The sequence below is a fragment of the Hemibagrus wyckioides genome, linkage group LG11 (genome assembly GCF_019097595.1).
Source record: "Hemibagrus wyckioides isolate EC202008001 linkage group LG11, SWU_Hwy_1.0, whole genome shotgun sequence".
In the NCBI taxonomy this organism is placed as follows: domain Eukaryota; kingdom Metazoa; phylum Chordata; class Actinopteri; order Siluriformes; family Bagridae; genus Hemibagrus; species Hemibagrus wyckioides.
In genome coordinates this window covers 15,982,491-16,002,819 of record NC_080720.1, presented here as the reverse complement: position 1 = coordinate 16,002,819, position 20,329 = coordinate 15,982,491, and the positions used below count along the sequence as shown (strand labels likewise).

The 20,329-nt window shown below is 39.9% G+C and overlaps 1 protein-coding gene across 1 annotated transcript in view; it reads right to left on the bottom strand.

Moving 5' to 3' along the window:
- plxna1b (plexin A1b) overlaps positions 1 to 20,329 on the bottom strand; it is a 221,784-nt gene that overhangs the window by 77,134 nt on the left and 124,321 nt on the right. Inside the window, exons 5-8 of the mRNA XM_058402390.1 lie at positions 11,692 to 11,792; positions 9,705 to 9,828; positions 3,067 to 3,220; positions 2,508 to 2,607 (exon numbers count right to left, since the gene is read on the bottom strand). Coding sequence (XP_058258373.1) covers positions 2,508 to 2,607; positions 3,067 to 3,220; positions 9,705 to 9,828; positions 11,692 to 11,792 — 479 coding nt within the window. The remainder of the gene's footprint in view (positions 1 to 2,507; positions 2,608 to 3,066; positions 3,221 to 9,704; positions 9,829 to 11,691; positions 11,793 to 20,329) is intronic.

Below are 20,329 nucleotides of genomic sequence, written 5' to 3'. Positions count from 1 at the left end.
TAACTGTTCTGATAGATTAAACCCACCACATCGTGTTCACCAACTGTGATTCTGACACTTTTATTTATTATGATCAGTCCCTCCAGGATTTCTCAGAGGTTTTTTCGATTGTTGCCAGAAATGCTTGATATTGCTGCAGCTTTTTTAAAAAATGTGTGCTGCAACTTTTTTTCTGGCAGAAAGCTACTTGAACTGAAACTGCAAGCATACGAATCTTCTACTAAACTACTAGCACTGAAGACACATATGTAACTGCTTCGTATGATAGCTGTACCCATGTTCGGCATACGATTTCGTGCTTTGGCTGAATCCATGTTGTTGTGATGACATGACGTATCTTGGGCCAAATCTGCAGAAATTCTGAAATACTGCATGCTCTGCTTGATTTTATGTTCATTTCAGCAATCACAAAAATCAGCAAAATCCTAGTGTGCAGCACAATACGCTGCTGCACTATATTTCTGTGTTTTGATATCTCCCTTATGTGTATCTTTGAAAAGGAGGACTAAAACCTCTCTTCTCTGAAAATTAGTTGGAGTGGCGGACATGTCCCCCCCATGCTGCAAACATCTGCTACTTCCCTGGATAGTGCGCTGGTGGAATATAAATCTTTATCCTGTTGTCCCCCTGCACATCTCCTTCTCAACAGGGTTTAATCTGGTGTCTCTTCTGCATCACCCCGGAGTGTGTCGAGCCCCATCACACCCACTGTTCCCACAAGTGCCGGTCTGAAGTGAGGGTTAATTTTTCTGGCGCTTCATTTCAGTCACCTCTCTGAACCAGATTCATTATAATCCCCTCACGTCGCACAGAGCTCTTTATAAGCTAAATTCTACTAGGGTCTGGCTTCTCTCTCTTCCCCCTGCCTTTATTCTCGCTTCCTTTCTGAATTCTCTTCTATCGTATTAAAATGGCCGTGCTGCCCAGGCCTGCTCCGCACGTCACCAACAGCAAAGACCACAATGCACCTTGAATACCTTTCTCCCCAACCCCTCTTTTCACTTTCATTACACAGAGCTCAGGCTTTTCTTTCCAGTAACTGATTTAAAGTGAGAGGGGAAATTGTAAATTGCTGGCAAGTTAAATGGCAAGTGCTCTTAAGGGAAGTGTGAGCGTGTGCTCTCTCTTACACGTGCCAAAAATGTGTTCGCGTCTCAAAAAGCCCTTTCCAGGAAGTAATTGCCCCCTCATTGCAGGCTCTTCTTCTTCCTCTTTTCCACTTCCATCTTTTTCTCCTTATCTCTCCCTTCTTGAATCCAGGCCTCATTCCCCTTCATTCCTCTTCCACCTTCCGTCCCACCTCCAAATCACACAGTGCTTTAAAAGCGCACCGTGATTTCAAAAGAGCGCGTTTTCAGTGCAGTGTGTGTGATTTGGAATGAATTGAATGTGTCTTCTGTAGGAAGATCCTGGCATCCTGCGCGCTCCATAATAGCTAATGCTCAGGCATATACAGCCATGGCTCAGTTTAATTAAGAGACGATCATGACTGCGTGTGATTTTCCATTTCAGCGTCTCTCATTTTCCGACCCCCTCTCCACCTCACCCCAAAATGGCACCGCTCCAAATTAGATTAATATTAATATGCAAATTTATGGCATTTCCAAGTGCACAAGACCTCATCAGTTGAATAAATAAAAGGGGCTGTGTGTGTGTGTGTGTGTGTGTGTGCGTGTGTACACGACTCCGCTGCCTCTTTTCTCTGATAAAATTAAAAAAAGGGTGAAATTCATGCAATTTCTATACCTTTCAGCTCAGCTTAAAAGCGCACTGTGTTTATACTTTCAGTTCACACACCAATGATAATGAGTGCATACAAATGTGTGTGCACATTTCTGTGCCCTACGCTGTCCCTCCCTGCCTGACACACACATACACTCACTGTTATCTATTAGAGAGAGTATTATATGACTTGGATGTTGCGACACTGCATTTTCTCAAGAACGTTTGTGTGTGTGTGTGTGTGTGTGTGTGTGTGTAAGAGAGAGAGAGAGAGAGAGAGAGAGAGAGAGAGAGAGAGACTGTGTGTCAGATCCCCCTGGAGACAGCAACGGGTCTCATCTGTCCTGCAATGAGACACGACACACACCCCAAGAGAGCCTGAAACCATCTGGACTCTTACAATAACCCTCTTACACTATGTAGCAGTTACATCGCTGAATGCGATTTTAAACACTGCCACGGTAGGACAAGCTTTCTCACTAAACACACTGCATTTCCAGGACAAATGTTCATTTACTGCTTTTTCTTGCTAATATAATTCTGCAAATAAATGTCAATATACAGATTTCCATTTACCAGAGTGTACAATTATGCAGCGTTTTCTTTTAATCATACCCTTTCTTCAGAGACCATCAAATACCTGCCAATCATCCTTCCTCTACAGGGTTGCCACGGTTACTGAAATTTGACCCCCAGGGGTAAATTGAGAGGACCAGAGGGGGGGACAAAAGGAGCAGAAATAGCCAGAGAAAACGGAAGGACAGTGAACAAGGAAGAACACTTACGATTTGTGGACAGTGCAGTTGTAGAACACGAAATCCACACTAGCAAACTTCTTTCCTGTTTCTTTTGACTTCAGGTAGAGTTTCACCACACGTTTATCACCTGCAGAGAGCAAGAGAGTGAGCATGGGTGATGGAGAAAAAGAAAGGTATCTAGGCAACGCATCGTGCTTTCTTCCCCCGTAGCAGGGCATTGCAGTGGTAAAAATAGCCGGCTTTGATTGTGCTATGATTACCGTGGATGTGATCAAAATTGCACTGTAGGATCCTCACATAATCAAAATAGCCATCTTCGGCTGAGACACCACTCTCGTATTGCCATAGAGACAGTGAGAATACTGCAACTATTAGCAAAATGACCCTCAACCACAAATCAGGAACAGACTAGAAATTCTGCTCGGTTTCACTCGTTCACCTTCAGATTTCAAGATTCAGTGTGAGAAAATTTCAAAATTTGGGATTGTCCATTAGACCTCGTTATTCCCGTCTCCATCTTTATTATTCCCGTATGTTGACTTTAGATTAGTTCCTGATGTCTCCTTCTCTCCACACACACACTCACCTTGGTGGCGAGTGATTGGGATGAGCTCCTTAGTGCTGGGGGAGAGGCAGTAGATACGAGATGCCTGTATCCTGGCTTCGGTCTCGGTGTAGTCTTCAAAGGAACAGTTCACGCCTGCGGACAGGTCCGGAACATTCCGTGCCTGAAGAACCAACTGGAGAAGCAGAAAAACTTTGAACGTGAATGTGAGAAATCTGGATTTCGTAGTTCTAAAACTGAACTTTAAAAAAATAAATAAATGTTAAGGTGCGTTCAAGTCGGAAAGACTTGGAAAAAAAACATCATTTTTTGAGTTGAACACCACCACAAAGTCGTAATTACGAGTCGGAAACCCGGGAATTTCTTTAAGCTATGAGTTTCTGACCTGTCAGTCAGAAAACATGGCCGAATCAATGGACGCAAATTTGGTAAAGTTTAATGTTTTCTCTTCTGTGAAGCTGATTTCAGTTATTATCTGTTTAGTATATACAAGCAAACATTTAAGAAAGATGATAGAAAAATATAATATAAACCGCACTACTTATGGGTATTTAGCACTGACATGTCTTTGTCAGGGTTATTTAATCTAAAGTACAAGCTAATTAAAAAAACAAAAAAAACAATAGCATCATGAGGCTTCATGAGTTGATTAAAAGCATAAAAAAGCAAAACACACCGGATGTACATTCTTTGTTCTTTATTTTCTCGAGGCAGAGTTAAAAAACCTTGCTGTATTTGTTGTAGTTGATTTGCACACAGTGATTATTGCTAGGCTAAAAGCCTGGTTTGTACATAAACATAAAGCATCTCATTAGTGGCTAGAAAACCAATTAAAAACAGATCACTTGCCCCCCCACACACACAAATTTCATAACAGTGTAAAGGCTTTTGCCCACCTCTAAACTCCTACATCACATCCTGTTTCAGTCTGTCACATTACAGAAGAGAAATAGAATACGATTCCCATTTCACATTTTCCTCGTCATGTCATGTAGTGCAAAATTCAGGATTTTGTATCAATGGCGTGTTTCTATCCGTCTGTGTTCAATCACGCTACCCAGCATGCAGCGTTATTGTAAATCTTCATTGCGAGCTCCTGACTGATTGTGGGATAGTTGTCTGTGAATAAGATCTACCAGCCAATCTTAGCACAGGAGGCTATGGCACAGTACAGGTAGCGGCGGGGGGAAAAATGCATCTTGAACAAGATAACTTTTCAAGGTAACAATTTAGCTGAACAATGCCGGCGGAGCACAGCGTAACCGTGTGTGAGGAAATACAAAAGAGGCAAAGCTAAAGGTGGTGTTTTTCACCGTTCCCCAGAAGACGACGAACAAAAACAAAAAAAAAAAAAGAGAGAGAGAGAAAACTTTGGAAAAAGCAAGTAGCCTGTATAGGAAAGGAGAAAAATCCTGTATATTTAGTGGTGTGCAACCAGAGAGACTATGAGAGTGTTATTTGGATCCGGTACAAAAGATTGTAAAGAAGCCTTTCCACTCCAAAGAGATAAGCTGCATGTTGTCTGCTTTCAAAAAAAGAAAAAGAAAAGAATAGAAGACCCACGGAGGTGAGGTAGCTAGCTAACTGCAACGTTACAAGTTATAAAAGTTTCTTTATAAATGCACCTTACTACAAATGTGAATCGCGCACTTGGTTGAATTTGAAGAACTTCTGCCTATTATAGCTAGTTTAAATTGGCTCTTCTGTGTGCTATAGTTCCCTGAGCAATAACACAAGCGAATCCGTTGTCACAGCAGTAACGTGTGACGCTAAGCGAAAGAACGTCAGCCAAACTAACCCGAAAGATATTTAGCTTCCTAGCAGTACCTTACGTTCATTTGTAGCTTTCTTTTCTACAATGGCTAGAGAAACAGCTAAGGGGAAGTTAGCATTAACGCAGTATAAAGTGGTTGTACAATTTAAAATTACAATTAGCGCATAGTATGGAGACGCTACCTCTGCGAGTACAAATTAATTAGTAATGTGTATTTTAGCCAAAGTGTAAATTTTAAGAAAAACAAATTTAAAAAGCTCACAGAAGTGGTGTGGAGAAGAGACTCCTGGGGGGGTGGGCGGGGTCAGGGCGTCACTCATTCATTGTCGCTAAACGTTCTGGTTAGAGCAGAATCGTTTAGAAATATGGCACTAATGTGCTCACATTTTTCACTGTGACAGAGAAAGTAGTTCGTCTACGCTTGGAAATAAATCTTGCAACGGGACAGGAAATGCATGTGTAAGCAATAACAACATTTTTGTGAGTTTATAGCAGACGGCGTATGGTACGAGCTGAACTCTGAGGGCACCGAACAGTTTAGCGGAGAGAGGGCGAGCTGCTTGTGTTTAGTGTGGCTCGCGCTGGACGGCTTCAGATGATGATCTATCAGCAGCGACTCTCCTTGTAGCTGGACGAGCGACTATTATAAAATGAGATTTGGACAGGAGATAATTCAGATTGAACCATGATGCAATGAAGCCGACGACATTAAAGAGTGATCTAGAAGACGGCGTTAAATCTTGCCGACATTAATAAAGCAGCTCTTAATAATTAATTATTTAAACAAGCAGGAGTCTGATTTCATCAGGCTGCTGAGTGCGCTAAACTCAGCAGCGTGCCGTGTCTTCCTCCATCTGCCTGTTTACGCTTCCTTTGTTTTTCCATTGCCTTTTGTTTTCACCGTCATCAACTCAACAATAAACCTGAAATGCCCTTTGACGACTAAATCGAGGCTGACTGAGGAGACTTTGCAGCCTTATGTGGGCTATACACTCACACACAGTGCTCTATTCCGGTTCTCTATCCGGGTTCAAACTGCACAGCTAAATGCGTTTAATTAACTCACTCGAGCGGCGGCGAGTATACAAGCAGCGATCCTATAGCGATCACGGTGCGGTGTAAAGCCAGGTTAATAATACTGCTAAACTGAGGTGAGGAAACATCTCTACTGCCTTCACATTCGCAGCTGCTCCAGCAAAAAAGGGTTATTCAAACACTCGATAGAAAGTATTGCGGATGAAATGCTTAACAAAAATGACTCTGGTGGAGAGGACTGGATTTAATCTAAGGCGGCCTTCATCAGAGCTCAATTTCTACCGTTAAGGACGAGAGACATTAAAGCTCTTAAAAAAAAGAAAGAAAGAAAGAAAGAAAGGGAAAAAAAAAAGGGGGACAGTAGATAAAACTGCTGTATATGGGAATCCCTTTAGAGGCTGCAGCGCTGTGGAAATCCTCAGCATGGTCATGGATCTTTTTATACAGAGATTGAGAGATATCCGTGGCTCTGAAACAAAGATTTCTGTAAGCTATATCTATTGTGCACGAGAAATATACTATTATCCCACAGAGCTGTTTAGCTCTCAAATCTGATTGGTTCAGAAGGTATTGATTTATTTTGTACATCAGCATGCCTCTGACTGTAGTGCTGCCTAATTCACATTACAGCTTATAGTCTAGTAATGTGCTTGTTTTAATGTGTAACCGCTAATTCACAGGATGCTGATATTCTCTCTGGACTAGCGTTGAGGTCAGTTTGGTCAGCGGTGGACAGTAGCTTCTCTTGATTAACGTCAAAACATACAGCAAGGCTGTTTAACTCTGCTTGTAGAAAACGAAGTAACAAATGTACATCAGGAATGGTTCGCTAATCAATTTATGAAGCCAGCGTAAACTTTACCGCTACACACTGTACCGTGATTGTGTTGCGTTTTGTGCAGGCAATTAGCTTGTTTTACTGTAAATGCTTAAATGTTAAGCTGACATCAGCTTCTGAGAGGAGTAAACATTCAATTTCAACAAATTTGGCAAGTACAGACATCACATCCATTGATTACACCATGTTTTCTGACTGACACACACACACAACACACAAACTCAGAGCTCAAAGGAAACTCTACGCGTTTCCCCACTCGTAATTATGACTTTGTGGTGGCGTTGATGTGCGTTCAGTTCATACAGTCTTTCCAACAAGACATCAACGCACCATAAAAAGAAATGGCTTATTGTTGTCATTTATTAAAGGAAAGCATGATGTGTCATCTCTAAGGTGACGCTTATTTAACATCTGATGAAAGAAGTCTCAGGCGTTGTCACTTTCTGTCTGTTTTTTTCCACCACTGGAGAGTTTTCAGGATAGAGAACTTCCTGTTCTCACAAAAATATCACATGCTGCTTGGTTTTTTTTTTGTTTTATTAAACTTTGAGAATGTGATTATGAGAAAAAGAGAGAGAGAGAGAGAGCCTGGTGAGGGAACTAAATTTTCTTGTAGATGTTCCACTACATTAAACGTAACCATAAAAGGATAAAAAAAAGCACATTGTTTATATTTAAAAAAAACCCATTGTGTGGTATAAAGGTACATCACAGTACAGGATGTGGTGTTATTGTCAACTTTAAGGTGGAACTTGGTAACTTGGCTTTGTATCTGATCTGCTCTTGCAACAACTTTCAAGTGAGATCACGTGGACCTTCAGGAATGTTTCTCTAGCTGGTTACTTTGCATGAAAAGTGACCCCCGAGTCTGAACTCATAATACATCCAAAGCCTCCATAAACTCCGTCTTAACACCTACAAGCAACATACCATATGTTGACGATCCTCCCCTTGAAGTGACCTTGAAACACAAGATTATTTGCTTTGTTCTTTTGCAAGTAGTCTCCATATTGTCTCACGAAAGGCTCACAAAAATACCTCCACAAGTTCATTTTAATATCCGTTTATATGTGTATAAAAGATGAAGAGGAATTCATTCACATGTTTATTGTTAGTTAATTGCAAGAAAATCACTGGTGGTGTCGCTCTAACACTCTGACCGGCCCCGACTGACCGTATATCTCCAGCTCGGTCTGAGACAGCTCTCGCAGCCCCGGCCATTGCCAGCACTTATTCCTGACGTTCGGAAGATCCATCAAGAACCACTTTATTTTATCATTCTATCACACAAGCATAACACTCCCAATGAGACCATTAATGGATGTGAGGTTGTGCTGGAGAGGTGCCATGCTCTACAGCCCTTAACAGAAGTGCACTGGACTCGACGAGCTCAGAATGGAAAGTTCCTAGAAATGAGATGGGTTACAGGACACTGGCGCTATATCTTGGCGGCTGCCGGCAGAGCACAAACTGTCCTTGTGATTTTGGCCCAATTCTGACGGGGCGGTGGCAGTGCAATGCGATGTAGCAGAGTCTCAGCAGGTTGCGCTGCCCTTGGTCATTTGTGCCGGTGGTGAGGATCAGCAGAACGAGATGAGGCCATTCCTCTCTTTTAGCACATCACAATTCAGTGACTTTGCAGACACTTCAAAGAAGGCATGGTACATCATTAGTATCAAAGTCTTGCCCATATCCTCCACTGCTAAAGGCAAGGACTCAAGGTGGTGTTTGTGTCTGCATGAGGCGTTTCTATAAAAAAAATTTTTCACAAATTCTCAGTATCAAAGTCTTGTGCAGATTCTCTGCTGCTAGAGGCAAGGTCTCAGTGTGGTGGTGATGTCTGCATGACACTCCTTCTACAGGCTTTCCATTAAGCCACACACTGTACATCCTCTATGGGACCAGTCTTGAGGTACACAGTGCTACAACACTTGGTCTGTTTCTTTTTTTCTTTCTTTCTAGACAGAAGAAATGCTGACTTCATAGAAAAGAAGTGAAATATGTTTGTGAGGCCAGACCAAACTGTCTCACAAGCAAACAACACTGGAACCCGCAGTTTTAAATTAGCGATACTGAGGCTCATTATGCAATTTTCTGAAATACAATGCAGTCTGAAAGTAAATGAATCACAACAACCTTTGTACTTCTGATTCCATGGAGTGCATTATGTGCTGGATAACAGCATGTCCCAGATATATTTTTTTCTGCTTCTACCAATTTAGGTCAATTTAAGAATCTCGGGTAACGCTACTTTTATATTTCAGTGGGTGGAACAATAGTGTTGCATTGTACATTGATATAAAATACATCAAATATAATATAATATTTAGCGTTCTTACGGTGTCGGATTTTCACGTTTACTCAAAGTTGTATGGTTGATTACCTTACGCTGACTAGTTCAGAATCCTAAAGGTCGCCGGTCACACCCGAATGATTAACTCGCATTAGTTGTAGTTTTGGGGTGGTGTTGATAGACAGAAATGTGGATTCAGCATGTGAAATATAAAGATATTAAAATTCTACTGTGTGTGGTTTTGATTGTCAAAGTGGAAGAAATGTATGGATTCACAACTACAGGCAGAATTAGGAGAAGAGTAATTAAACAAAAAAGAAATGTATAATGGAATATATATAGTGTGTGTGTGAGCGAGGAAGAGAGAGGCAAATTGAAAGACATGCAACAACAGCCCCTCAGACCCCCCCCAAGGGTTAAAATGCATTTAAGGGGGTTGCTAGTTAAAGCCCCATATGTTCTGGTGACCTACAGATATCATGTGACCTACTAATACACCAGCTCAATCAAGCACACTACAATAAACGCTCAGAATAAAGGTCATATACTACATTAACATGAGGTGCATGTGGCGTTCACAACTCTCACCTCTGTGACTGACTAGGAAATATTTCTTTTTTTTTTTTTTTTTTTTTACTTGTAATTAAACACTGATAACCATGAACAGATTTAACCCCCTCCCCTCATATCACCCCTATTCAGAATGCAGTGTTTCGCACCTGGACTTCAGACATGGTGACAGAGATGTTGTTGGGTTGAACAGTCAAGTCGACACACTGGTCCACTCTGGAGGCAAAACGCCAGGATTCATCTGCCCGCTCGCATCGGTCCTTACGGGAGCAGCTGCGAACAGACAAGATACACAACACACACACACAACATGTTAATCACTACATTGTAATGTCACCACACCACTCGCTCTGAATGATGCTTGTATGCCTGAACAGAGCTTTGATTGCCTCCCGTGTCCAATCTAAAGAAATTGACAGTAATTTTTGTAGATAACACTTTTGCAGGCAATAACTTTCAGAACGTCAGGCTTTCAAAATGTCAGCTTACAGGCAAACCATGACCTCATTTAAAAGCGGGCGTGTGCATATGCTTCTGTAGGGTTCAGCTCTCTCGAGTTCCCACCTAATTTAAATGCTTATTGCAAATGCTACGGGGGAAGTCACTTAACTCAATAAGGGCATGTTGCACTTACTGTACTTCTAGCTCACGGGAGAGAGAATGAAGTCGCTACACCGGCACTAAGACTATTATGTTAATCATCTAGTCTGCCTAGTAGCCCCAGGCTCTGAAGCTCGGTATTTGAGGCTAGAGACGCTCATCAGACATTTACTGAAGGAAGACAGTAGATATGAACGGAGGTTACCATGTTGCCTTACTTTCATTTCCATTTACATGCCCTCAATTAAAAATCATGCTAATGTTCATCCTCTAAGGAAGATGGAGTGATAGGGAAACTGCTTTCTGTGTATTTGGGTGAAGTTTAATTAACATTTCTGAGCTGCTCTCATCCTGTGCAGAGCAGTTAGAAATCAACAAGCTTTTTATTTATTTATTTATTTAATTTTAGGGATGCATCCATAGAGATGTTGTTCTCATGGGGAAAAAAAATGCTCTGATACCAAAATCCGATACGAGTATGCCAGTACAAGACATGCTGTAAGCCTAGTGTATAATGTGGTGCTAATGAAAACACAAAATGGATGAAAAAAATCTGGAGATTGGGCAGTGGTCTCTTTTTTTTTTTTTTTTTACCACTGGTAGGAGTATAAAAGAAGAGTCCTGTACTTACAATTTTGCCAATTCAAGTGTTTTTTTTTTTTTTTTGGAGAAATACACAAAAAATCTAGAGGAGCTACATTTCTGGTATTTGGCAGACGCCCTTATCCAGAGCGACTTAAAATTTATCTCATTTTTTACACAACTGAGTAATTGAGGGTTAAGGGCCTTCCTCAGGGGGCCCAGTGGTAGTTGGTGGACCTGTGGTTTGAACCCACAACCTTCTGATCAGTAGAGTCCAACACGTTAACCACTAAGCTCACACATCCCCCTACTACTGCATCTTCTTACAATACCTGATATATATAACCTGATCAAACATTTTACTGCAGCTGCACCAACATGGAGCAGTAAAACTTTCATACATAAGAGCGGGCAGTTCAGTTCAGTGAGCACTGAGCGTCATGCACTTTCTTTACACTGATACTGCTCTTTGCGCTTAGGTTAAAACAAAACCTACTGCTAGCAGCTCACACCAGCACAAACACCAAACAGGAACAGTGAAACAATGTTCCATGATGCCCCTGATGGCTTAACACTAAGTCCTATTCATTTCCGTATGAAAAAGAAAGAAAAAAAAAACACAGTATCGATCAACACATCCCTACATTGTTCCTCATTTAAATCAGCAGCAAAACGGACTCAAAAGCCAATCTCACGCACACACGAACCCCCTAAAGTCGAAACAGATACCCTGCCGATTCAATCGCTGGCGAGATGGCCCGTCACGTCCAGATTTATAAGCTGATGTGGAAATGACAACAGTAAGATTTGTAGTTCATAAGCCATGTGCTTCCTGTTACAGCATATATGATCCTTTATAGCGAGACGTCAAAGAAAGGCATCATTCAAACCACATGGCCGCTCTTGGCAAGAAGGCATACGGCTTTGATGATATTCAATATCCGATATACTCACACGTTGAGCAGGACACACCAGCCGCAGTGAGGATCTCTGGAGCCCAGACACTCGGAACACGTAGTGTACTGATCACAGCTCTCGACAGGAACACGCTTCACCTAGACACAGAGAAAGAAATATTACAGTCATTAAGGTCATTTAAGTAAACGCTGTTCCGTACACTGGTTTCTCGCTATACGTGCCCACAGACAGCAATTAGGTGACGTAAGAACAGCTCGAGGCTCCATGGGGCTCGTTCATTTGTCTGTGTGCACTGGGGTGTGCGTGTCACATTTGCTCCTGCCTGCGTGTGTGTGTGTGTGTGTGTGTGGGTGGATATCACAGGTGTGACTGTGTGCATATGTGAAGGAGTGACCCTGCTTCTCATGACCTGCTGGGCTTTCTGACGGTTACCATGGTGAACCTAATCTGGCTGACAGCCACCAGGAGAACCTCGGGTCCTCGGGACAAAGAAAGTTGGAAAAGCAGGAAAATACCGGAATTTTCACTATTTGATGGGAATCATGGCTGATTTTTTTTTTTTTTACTAGGTGGGGAAAAAGTAAATGTTTCAGAAATATTGGCACCAATTCAACTTGTGCAATCGATAAATAAAAACAACAATAAAGTGATGGATCGGATATCGTAGGGAAAAAAAAGGATGAAATTGGAATGAAAAACAACAATAAAAAAAAGAACTCAATGTTGAACCACAATTTTATTTATTTATTTATTTATTTACTTACTTATTTATTTAATTAATTAATTAAATAAAAAGGGGAAGGGGGGTAGAGACCTTCATCCACCAATAATGCATCTTAAAAAAAATAGTTTTAAATATAAATATTAAAAAAGCAGTATAATACAAACTTATAAAAAACAGTTTGTTTCAGTATTATTATTAGAATCTGAAAAGAAAAACTCTAGAAAATATGAAAGTAAAAGTTAGTGTGACTTTTTCCCCTCCTTAACCTCCACAGTCTAACCTACTGCTTTTACTGAGCTCACACATCCAATGTTTACCGTTTTCAAAGTGATTTAAAGTTCTCCTAGAGCACAGCTTCCCACCCTGGTTAGTATTTTCCCTGCTTTAATACACTTGCTTTAACTAATCAGCTAATTAACAGCTGTTGCTGAGTTGCAGTGGGCATGTAGAGCAGAGAAAACACTCAAATGCTCAGGACACAAGGTCCTCCAAGACCAGGGCTAGAAAACCTGTGATGTGGATAAACCTGGCAGGAAATGGAAACTAAAATAAATTCCTGCCGACCCTCCCAAAAGAAGTAAACTTCATCACAAAACTTTAAAAAGGCGCCAGAGAGGGGGGGGGGGGGGTCTAATAAAAGATGGGCGAGCTGAGTGCAAGAGACGTTATTGCATTGAATCCCGAGGCCAGTTTGAACACAGTGTGTGTGTGGTGGGAAAGAGAATCCTTTTAATCCAACTGCAAAAACACTAAACTCCATCCCCTTAGGTCAGTAGAAGTGTACACACACACATATACACACACACACGTGCGCATGCACAGCTTGAGAGAAACTGGGCGAGAGAGATGAGTTGGAAGTCGGCCAGAGAATGAATGGCTACAGAGACAAGTTGAGTCAGAATGGAGGGAGGGAGATACAGAGACAGACTGAGAGACAGACAGAAAGACTGAAGTGAGAACAGATGGGTTCTCAGGAACTGCAAGTTCTTGATGGAGCGTGATCAGGTATGCGGTTCGAGAGGTTGTGCGAGTGTGTTGTGTGCTAACCGTCACTAAGCTCTCGTAGCAGTGCTCTGCCTGAAAGAGCTGTAGAACCAGCTTCCCCTGACATGACAGGGGGGAAAAAAAGTCAAATCTGGAATGGCATGCGGTTTTGATGCCATCACTGTCTCTCCCCCTTTTCCCTTTCCTTCACCTTCACACACACCTACACAAATTCCTGACGTTGGGAAATATAACCGTTTCATAATCTTCTGCTTTGCGAGTGCCAGAAATCAATGTAGCTCTCGTGACAGGAGCCAAATGAAGTCAAGTAATATGACAGACATCAAACATTGCCTGATAATGAACCCGTCAAAACACACACGTGTACACACGCGCACACACGCACACCTTAGAAATCTTCTCTCATCTCCTTCAGGCTTTCATCTGTCACATCTGTGCTTAAACATCCCGCAATCAAATTTCCGACCGAAATCAATGTTGCTTATCTAGAGAAACACAATATACATGAAGGAACCTACAGGGAGTGAAGCAACACTAAAAATTCTCATCTTTCTTTTTTGAACTGGAGACCAAAAAAAAAAAAGCTAATAACTTAATAACTAGTATTAACATCTCTTCTTATTGTGGAACTAAAAGCCACTTAAGAGATTTTTACTGAGTGAGCGAGTCGACAAAAAGCCTTAAATTATGCCAAGATCTTAGCTTTTCTGCAAGCAGATGGCTCTTATCACAACAAAGTGGATTATTTTCCAATAACATCACGCTCTACAATGTTTTATTCCTCTCCTACCACGGCAATTTGTCATCGATTACGATTTTTTCATTTGGTAATGAACAAGACTGCATGCTTTTTAAGGTAATGTAATGGAACAGCTGTATAACAATGTGAGCTCCTGTTATCAATTATGCTATAGCAGCTTTAAATATTCAATCTCATACCCATCTCTTTTCTCCTCTAAAGAAAGAAAGAAACAAGAGGCAAGAAAAAATGAGGTAAGATAGAACTTTCTTTTGCCAGAGACTGCTTCAGATTACAAGAAAAAATAAATGAAATATAATGAAAAAGTAAATGAAAATCTATCTATACAAATGTATTTGAAAATATAAATATATATATATATATAATAAATTTTTTATATATATAATAATAAATTATAAATAATAATAATATTAAAAATATTAAAAAATAATAATAAATTATATATATATATATATATATATATATATATTATATATATAATATATTATAATAAATTATATATATATATATATATATATATATATATATATATATATATATATATATATATATATATATATATATATATATATAAATATAATAAATTATATATATATATATATATACATAATGTATTCAAAGCACAAAAAAAGGTAAAACATATTGCGGGTGATATGACGGCACACAAAGCCCTGAAGTCTTGAAGACTCTCCCATACATGCAGTTAAAGTAAATGCCGACCTCAGAGACTTCTTCCTTAAATGTTAACATCTCCTTATAGAAAACCTTTTTACATCAATGATCATCATTGTTGATGTTAAATAACACACTGTTTACTTTATATGGGATGTCCTTCATGCTTTGTCCATCCTAACGTAATGCATTAGAAGCACAAGCTTACTCAACACCATTTGACCAACCAGATCTGTGGTGTAAGATAACACTGATACAATTAGTGTAAAATATCACAAACCCTCAGCACAACTGCATACTGGGATGAGTATTTTGCATCATAATGCGTGTGTCACCTGGCCCACCCCTGCACCTTATAACCCCATGGTGTTTGAGTGTGTATGACTGTTACTGATCTCCTCGTCCTGCTCCTGGTCCAGTACGCCAGCACCAGCTGAGTGAAATCTGTCATATCTGCATGTCAGTGATGTGCAGCCTGAGTGCCTGACCTTTTCCTCTGCGATCTTTAATGCTTTCACCAGCTGCTCGTGTTACACAGTAACGTGTGCGTGCGCGCGTGTTCTCGCCTATAAAGAGTCCGCTGTGCAGGATTACTCTGGCAATAAACTCAAACCAGTAAGAGAATGGTAAAACATTTAGACCCAGAAGAACACAAAAGCAAGCAAAAGCATGCAGACAGATGCACACAAAAGCACACATACACAGCTTGAGCCCAACTGCTGCCAAGTAGGAGGACAGAAGAAGACCAGACACACAGACAGACAGACAGAGAGAGAGAGAGAGAGAGAGAGAGAGACAATCTGTCCATTTCTGTGATGACAGGATAATGGAATTAACCTCTAATCATTAAAGAAACCTCAACAAATTTCAGACTTCAGATAAATTTCTTGCTTAAACAGTTGCACTTTTTGGAGCATACACACACACACATTTTATAGATATATATATATTATTTATTCAGTGTCACTTGGATGAGGTTCCCTGTACAGTCTGGTTCCTCACAAGGTTTCTTCCTCGTTTTTTGTAAAGCTGCTTGTTTTATTTTATTATTATTTGCACACAATCTTACCCAGTACAACATGCAATGAAATGACTTTTATAATAAACATTAAAAATAAATAACTGATTAAAATAAGGAATAAAAAGGGAAATTAAAGAAAAATGAAAACAGAATAAAATAAAAGTAAAAATGAGATATGATAAAGTGGAAAAAAGTAGAGTAGCCAGTGAAATAAAGTGGCAGTGGTGATGATGTGCATTGTAATAAGCGCTACACAAATAAAACTGAATTAAATTAAATTAAATTAAACAGCGAACTCTATTCCAACTCAAGATCATTAAGTGTTAATAGTTAAGACCGCATGCCCCTCTATACACCCTAAAAAAAGTCTAAAAAAAAGCTGCTTTTCCTTGCTGAGTGGCATGTATTCTCTAAAAATATTTATGCCTTAAATTCTACACTAAATTTCATTTAAATGTGTACAATAATATGTAATAATATTAGAGCCAGAGAGTTTTTTATTCCCTAATTTGCATTCCTTCAACAGAACACATTTAATTAAAATGGTTATTAGATTCAACTTACTAATCAAGTGACTTGTTGGGGTGTTGCTGTTTTCATTTTTTTGGATTAAAATGAAGGGACCTGTAGAAGCAGCTAATAACTATAAGAAATAGATGATAAACATAAGCACTCTGATACTGATAGGCTGTTACTGCCAGAAATGTAATATTAAATAATAATAAAGAATAATAAATTCTTTGAGAACAACGGCTCTCAAACTAACCCTGATGGTTAAATCAGTATAAAACAATTCTTACTTTGGAATCGGCTCACCTACAGGCACAGTTTTCTTTTTAGATTTATGCAAAACACTGCAAAAGAGAATGGAGTCTCTCCTCGTATCTGTTCATCAGGTGCTCACTCATTGTGAAACTGATCAAGCTGAAATGGATTAAATGAATCACTGAGTATTTCATTTCTCTGCTGCCTGCTGAAACAAATACACCATGGGTTTTTATACACTGCTCTTTACTAGGTGATTATAACTGAACGCTTATTAGCCTGACACAATAAGGCGTGTCCTAAATCGTGAACTTTGCACGTGCACTACTTCTTGTCGGAATTTTCAGCGTGAACACACGACTCAAAATGGCGTAGAATGGTGCGTACTAATTATACATCATAGTTATGCACTATTTTACATCATTTTGTTGTACAAATTTTTCAAGTTCCAACCAGTATAGTTATTATAGTTATATTATAGTTATAGTTAACACGGAGTATGGAATGTTAGACACTTCATGCGCTCAACCATCGCAGCTTTGCATACATCATGGGAGTGGGGTGGAGCTACGAGGCGGTGACACTGGATGAGAAAGCATTTTTAAGATAGCTGATGAAGCAGTGCTGGACCAGACAAATTACAAATTAGCTCACACTGTTGAATTTATTTTTCAACATTATTATTATTTTTTTTAAATTCAGCGTATTCTACTACAGCTAAAAAACGTTGCATATGCCATCGACTGCGAAACGGTTTAAACTTCCTGTGTTGCATTTCTGATGAAACTCCACCCTCGTAAACTTCATACACTAGACACTAGAGTACAGTGTGTAGTGCAAGTGCATAGTTTGTGGCAGGGATGATTCTAGGATATTCATTTAAGGGGGGGCTCAGCCCCCAATGAGGGTATAATAGGAAAAATTAAAATAGATAAATAAAATAAAGGTTTGACTAACAGGGTAGGTGGTAAACTTAATGCAGCATTCCACTGTATTGCATAGATGTGTATAACATTTGAGTACTGAACAAGCCAAATACGAGTCTTCCTGATCTTGCACACACACACACACACACACACACACACGTCCTCTGATCTTCGCTCTGCGACGCCGCGGTCTGCGGATTGAAGAATACGCCGAAAGACGGGGAGGAGCCGAAGTCTGCCTCTGTTTTCACATGAAATTTAAAGGGGACTGAGGTGACAACCAATTTGTGTACAGTTTATGGAGAATTGCAGAATTTTTACAGGGGCTGAGTAGAAATGTTCAGTGTAGAAAATGGCCTGGCAATGCCCACGGTTTGTAGTACGCTATATGAGACGCAGCTTTAGTCTCTCTCTAATCTGTAGAGAGTAATTAAAACTAAGATTACAATGTGGTGGTTTTTTTGAGTAAAAGCATATAGTTCTTAAGTGGAGTATTGGTAAGACATTTCCCTTGTACTCTGAATGGTGCGTTTGTGTTATTTAAGTCTTGAATATTAAGTTGCTTCATTTGCCTTCTACCTGAAGAGAATCATGTTGGTATATAATCTAGTTGTATTAGTCTGACAACAGCACAATTACACTGGGATTACTTAATCAATGCAAATTGTTACCTTGATTTAGTAAGTCTAATGAATTGTTCTTCGAAGTCGAAGGGTGAGCCAAAAAAAAAAAAAAACCCTGAAATCGTCAATATAATGGAGATCTGAATCCTAAATCTAATAATATGAGATCCTGAGTCTTGCTTAAAGCAGCTTAAGTGAGGCTGAAGTTAGCGCTTTCGAGAGTTAAAAGTGATAATGACAGAATGATTGAACAATCCATCAGCTCTTTCTTCCTATGCCGTTTTTAATTCCACACACTGGAGAGAGAGAGAGAGAGAGAGAGAGAGAGAGAGAGGGGGGAAAAAAAGCTTGTTGAATTGACTTAATTCAAATGCATACATCGGTTCCACGTGAGCGAACTGAGCAACATTAACATGATTAGTTTTTGTACATCCAACACGATTTGAGCGTGTATTTTCAAAGCCCTGAATAAAACCGAAGTTCACACCTGAGCTGAGACTCAAATCAACCATGCTGGAGTTGCAACAGACACTACACCACTCCACCATGCAGGGTTTAGCTTAGCCTAAATATAATACAACAGTTATAATTGCAATCGGTTTACGTTTATACATTTCACCCTACATAGATTAATCTACATAAACTGAAGTTGCTTAATTAATAAAGCTTTGTTGAGAAACTAAAAACCACATTTTTTAGTGCAGTATCTACATTTACATGCTACTTAATATCTTAATAATCACATTAAATAAAATGGGGGGGGAAAGGCCACTCTGAACTCTCTCTCTCTCTCTCTGATCAAACAAGGTGCGTAATCAGTTTAACAATCTGTTAAATAGAAGAATAATTGCTATGCAAACTCATCTGGATCTTTGCATATGTTCCTACTGTGCATGCAGATTTGGAAGTGGATTAGAAACTGTTAAGTACAAGCAGTTAGAAAAAAGTTCAGTACACAATAGTATATTTTATATATATATATATATATATATATATATATATATATATATATATGTATATGATGCTGGTCATCTGTATTTCTTCTATATGTTTGTTGAGGGAAGTTTTACTCAAGACTTTAATTTCTAAGCTCTTTAACGTCACTGGCACAACTCAAGCTTTTAATCAATACAACACTACTGACACTGGTGTAAACGCCACTCCTTTATACATGTATGCAACAATCAGCATAACATTATAATCAAATTGTGATGGCTAGACCACTGGATCAGAGCATCTCCAAAACTGCAGCTCTTGTGGGGTGTTTCTGGTTTGCAGTGGTCAGTATCTATCAAAAGTGGTCCAAGGAAGGAACAGTGGTCAACCCGGTAATGGGCGGCCAAGGCTCACTGATGCATGTGGGGAGTGAAGGCTGGCCCGGGTGATCTGATCCAAAAGATGACCTACTGTTGCTCAAAATGCTGAAGAAGTTAATGCTGGTTCTGATAGAAAGGTGTCAGAATACACAGTACATCACAGTTTGTTCCATGTGGGGCTGCATAGCCACAGACCATTCAGGGTGCCCATGCTGACCCCTGTGCACCGCCAAAAGCGCCAACAATGGACACATGAGCATCAGACCTGGACCACGGAGCAGTGGAAGAAGGTGGCCTGGTCTGATGAATCATGTTTTCTTTTACATCACGTGGATGGCCGGGTGCATGTGCGTTGCTATGGGGTGTGCTGGATGAACAAGTCTGATCCATGGAGGCCCCACCTCATAACTTACAGGACTTTAAGGATCTGCTGCTAACATCTTGTTGTCAGATACCACAAAAGAGATATGCCTGATTGGTGTATATTCAGCTGGTGTTATACGCATCAGAGCCTTTGAGTTGATGGTGCAGGTACACGGTTCAATCGGCCTGAATAAATTGATTCAGATTGGAAGAAAAATCGTAGCATCCAAACATAACCATTCAAACAGAACCACTTTAATTTGTCTAAATCTTGTTTGTGGAAGAGCTTCAGACAATGCTGGAGTTCTTTCAGAACAGCATGCTGTGATAATTTATTGTCATTTTGTCAACGCTGTCATATTGCCTACACTACATGCTTTACATTTAAATGTTAGCTCTTGGCTTTGAATAAATCCGTCTGTACCTACAACAGCAACGATACAAAATTCTAGCGCATGTAGTGCTAATAAACAATTGACTAATAAACAAACTAATAAAC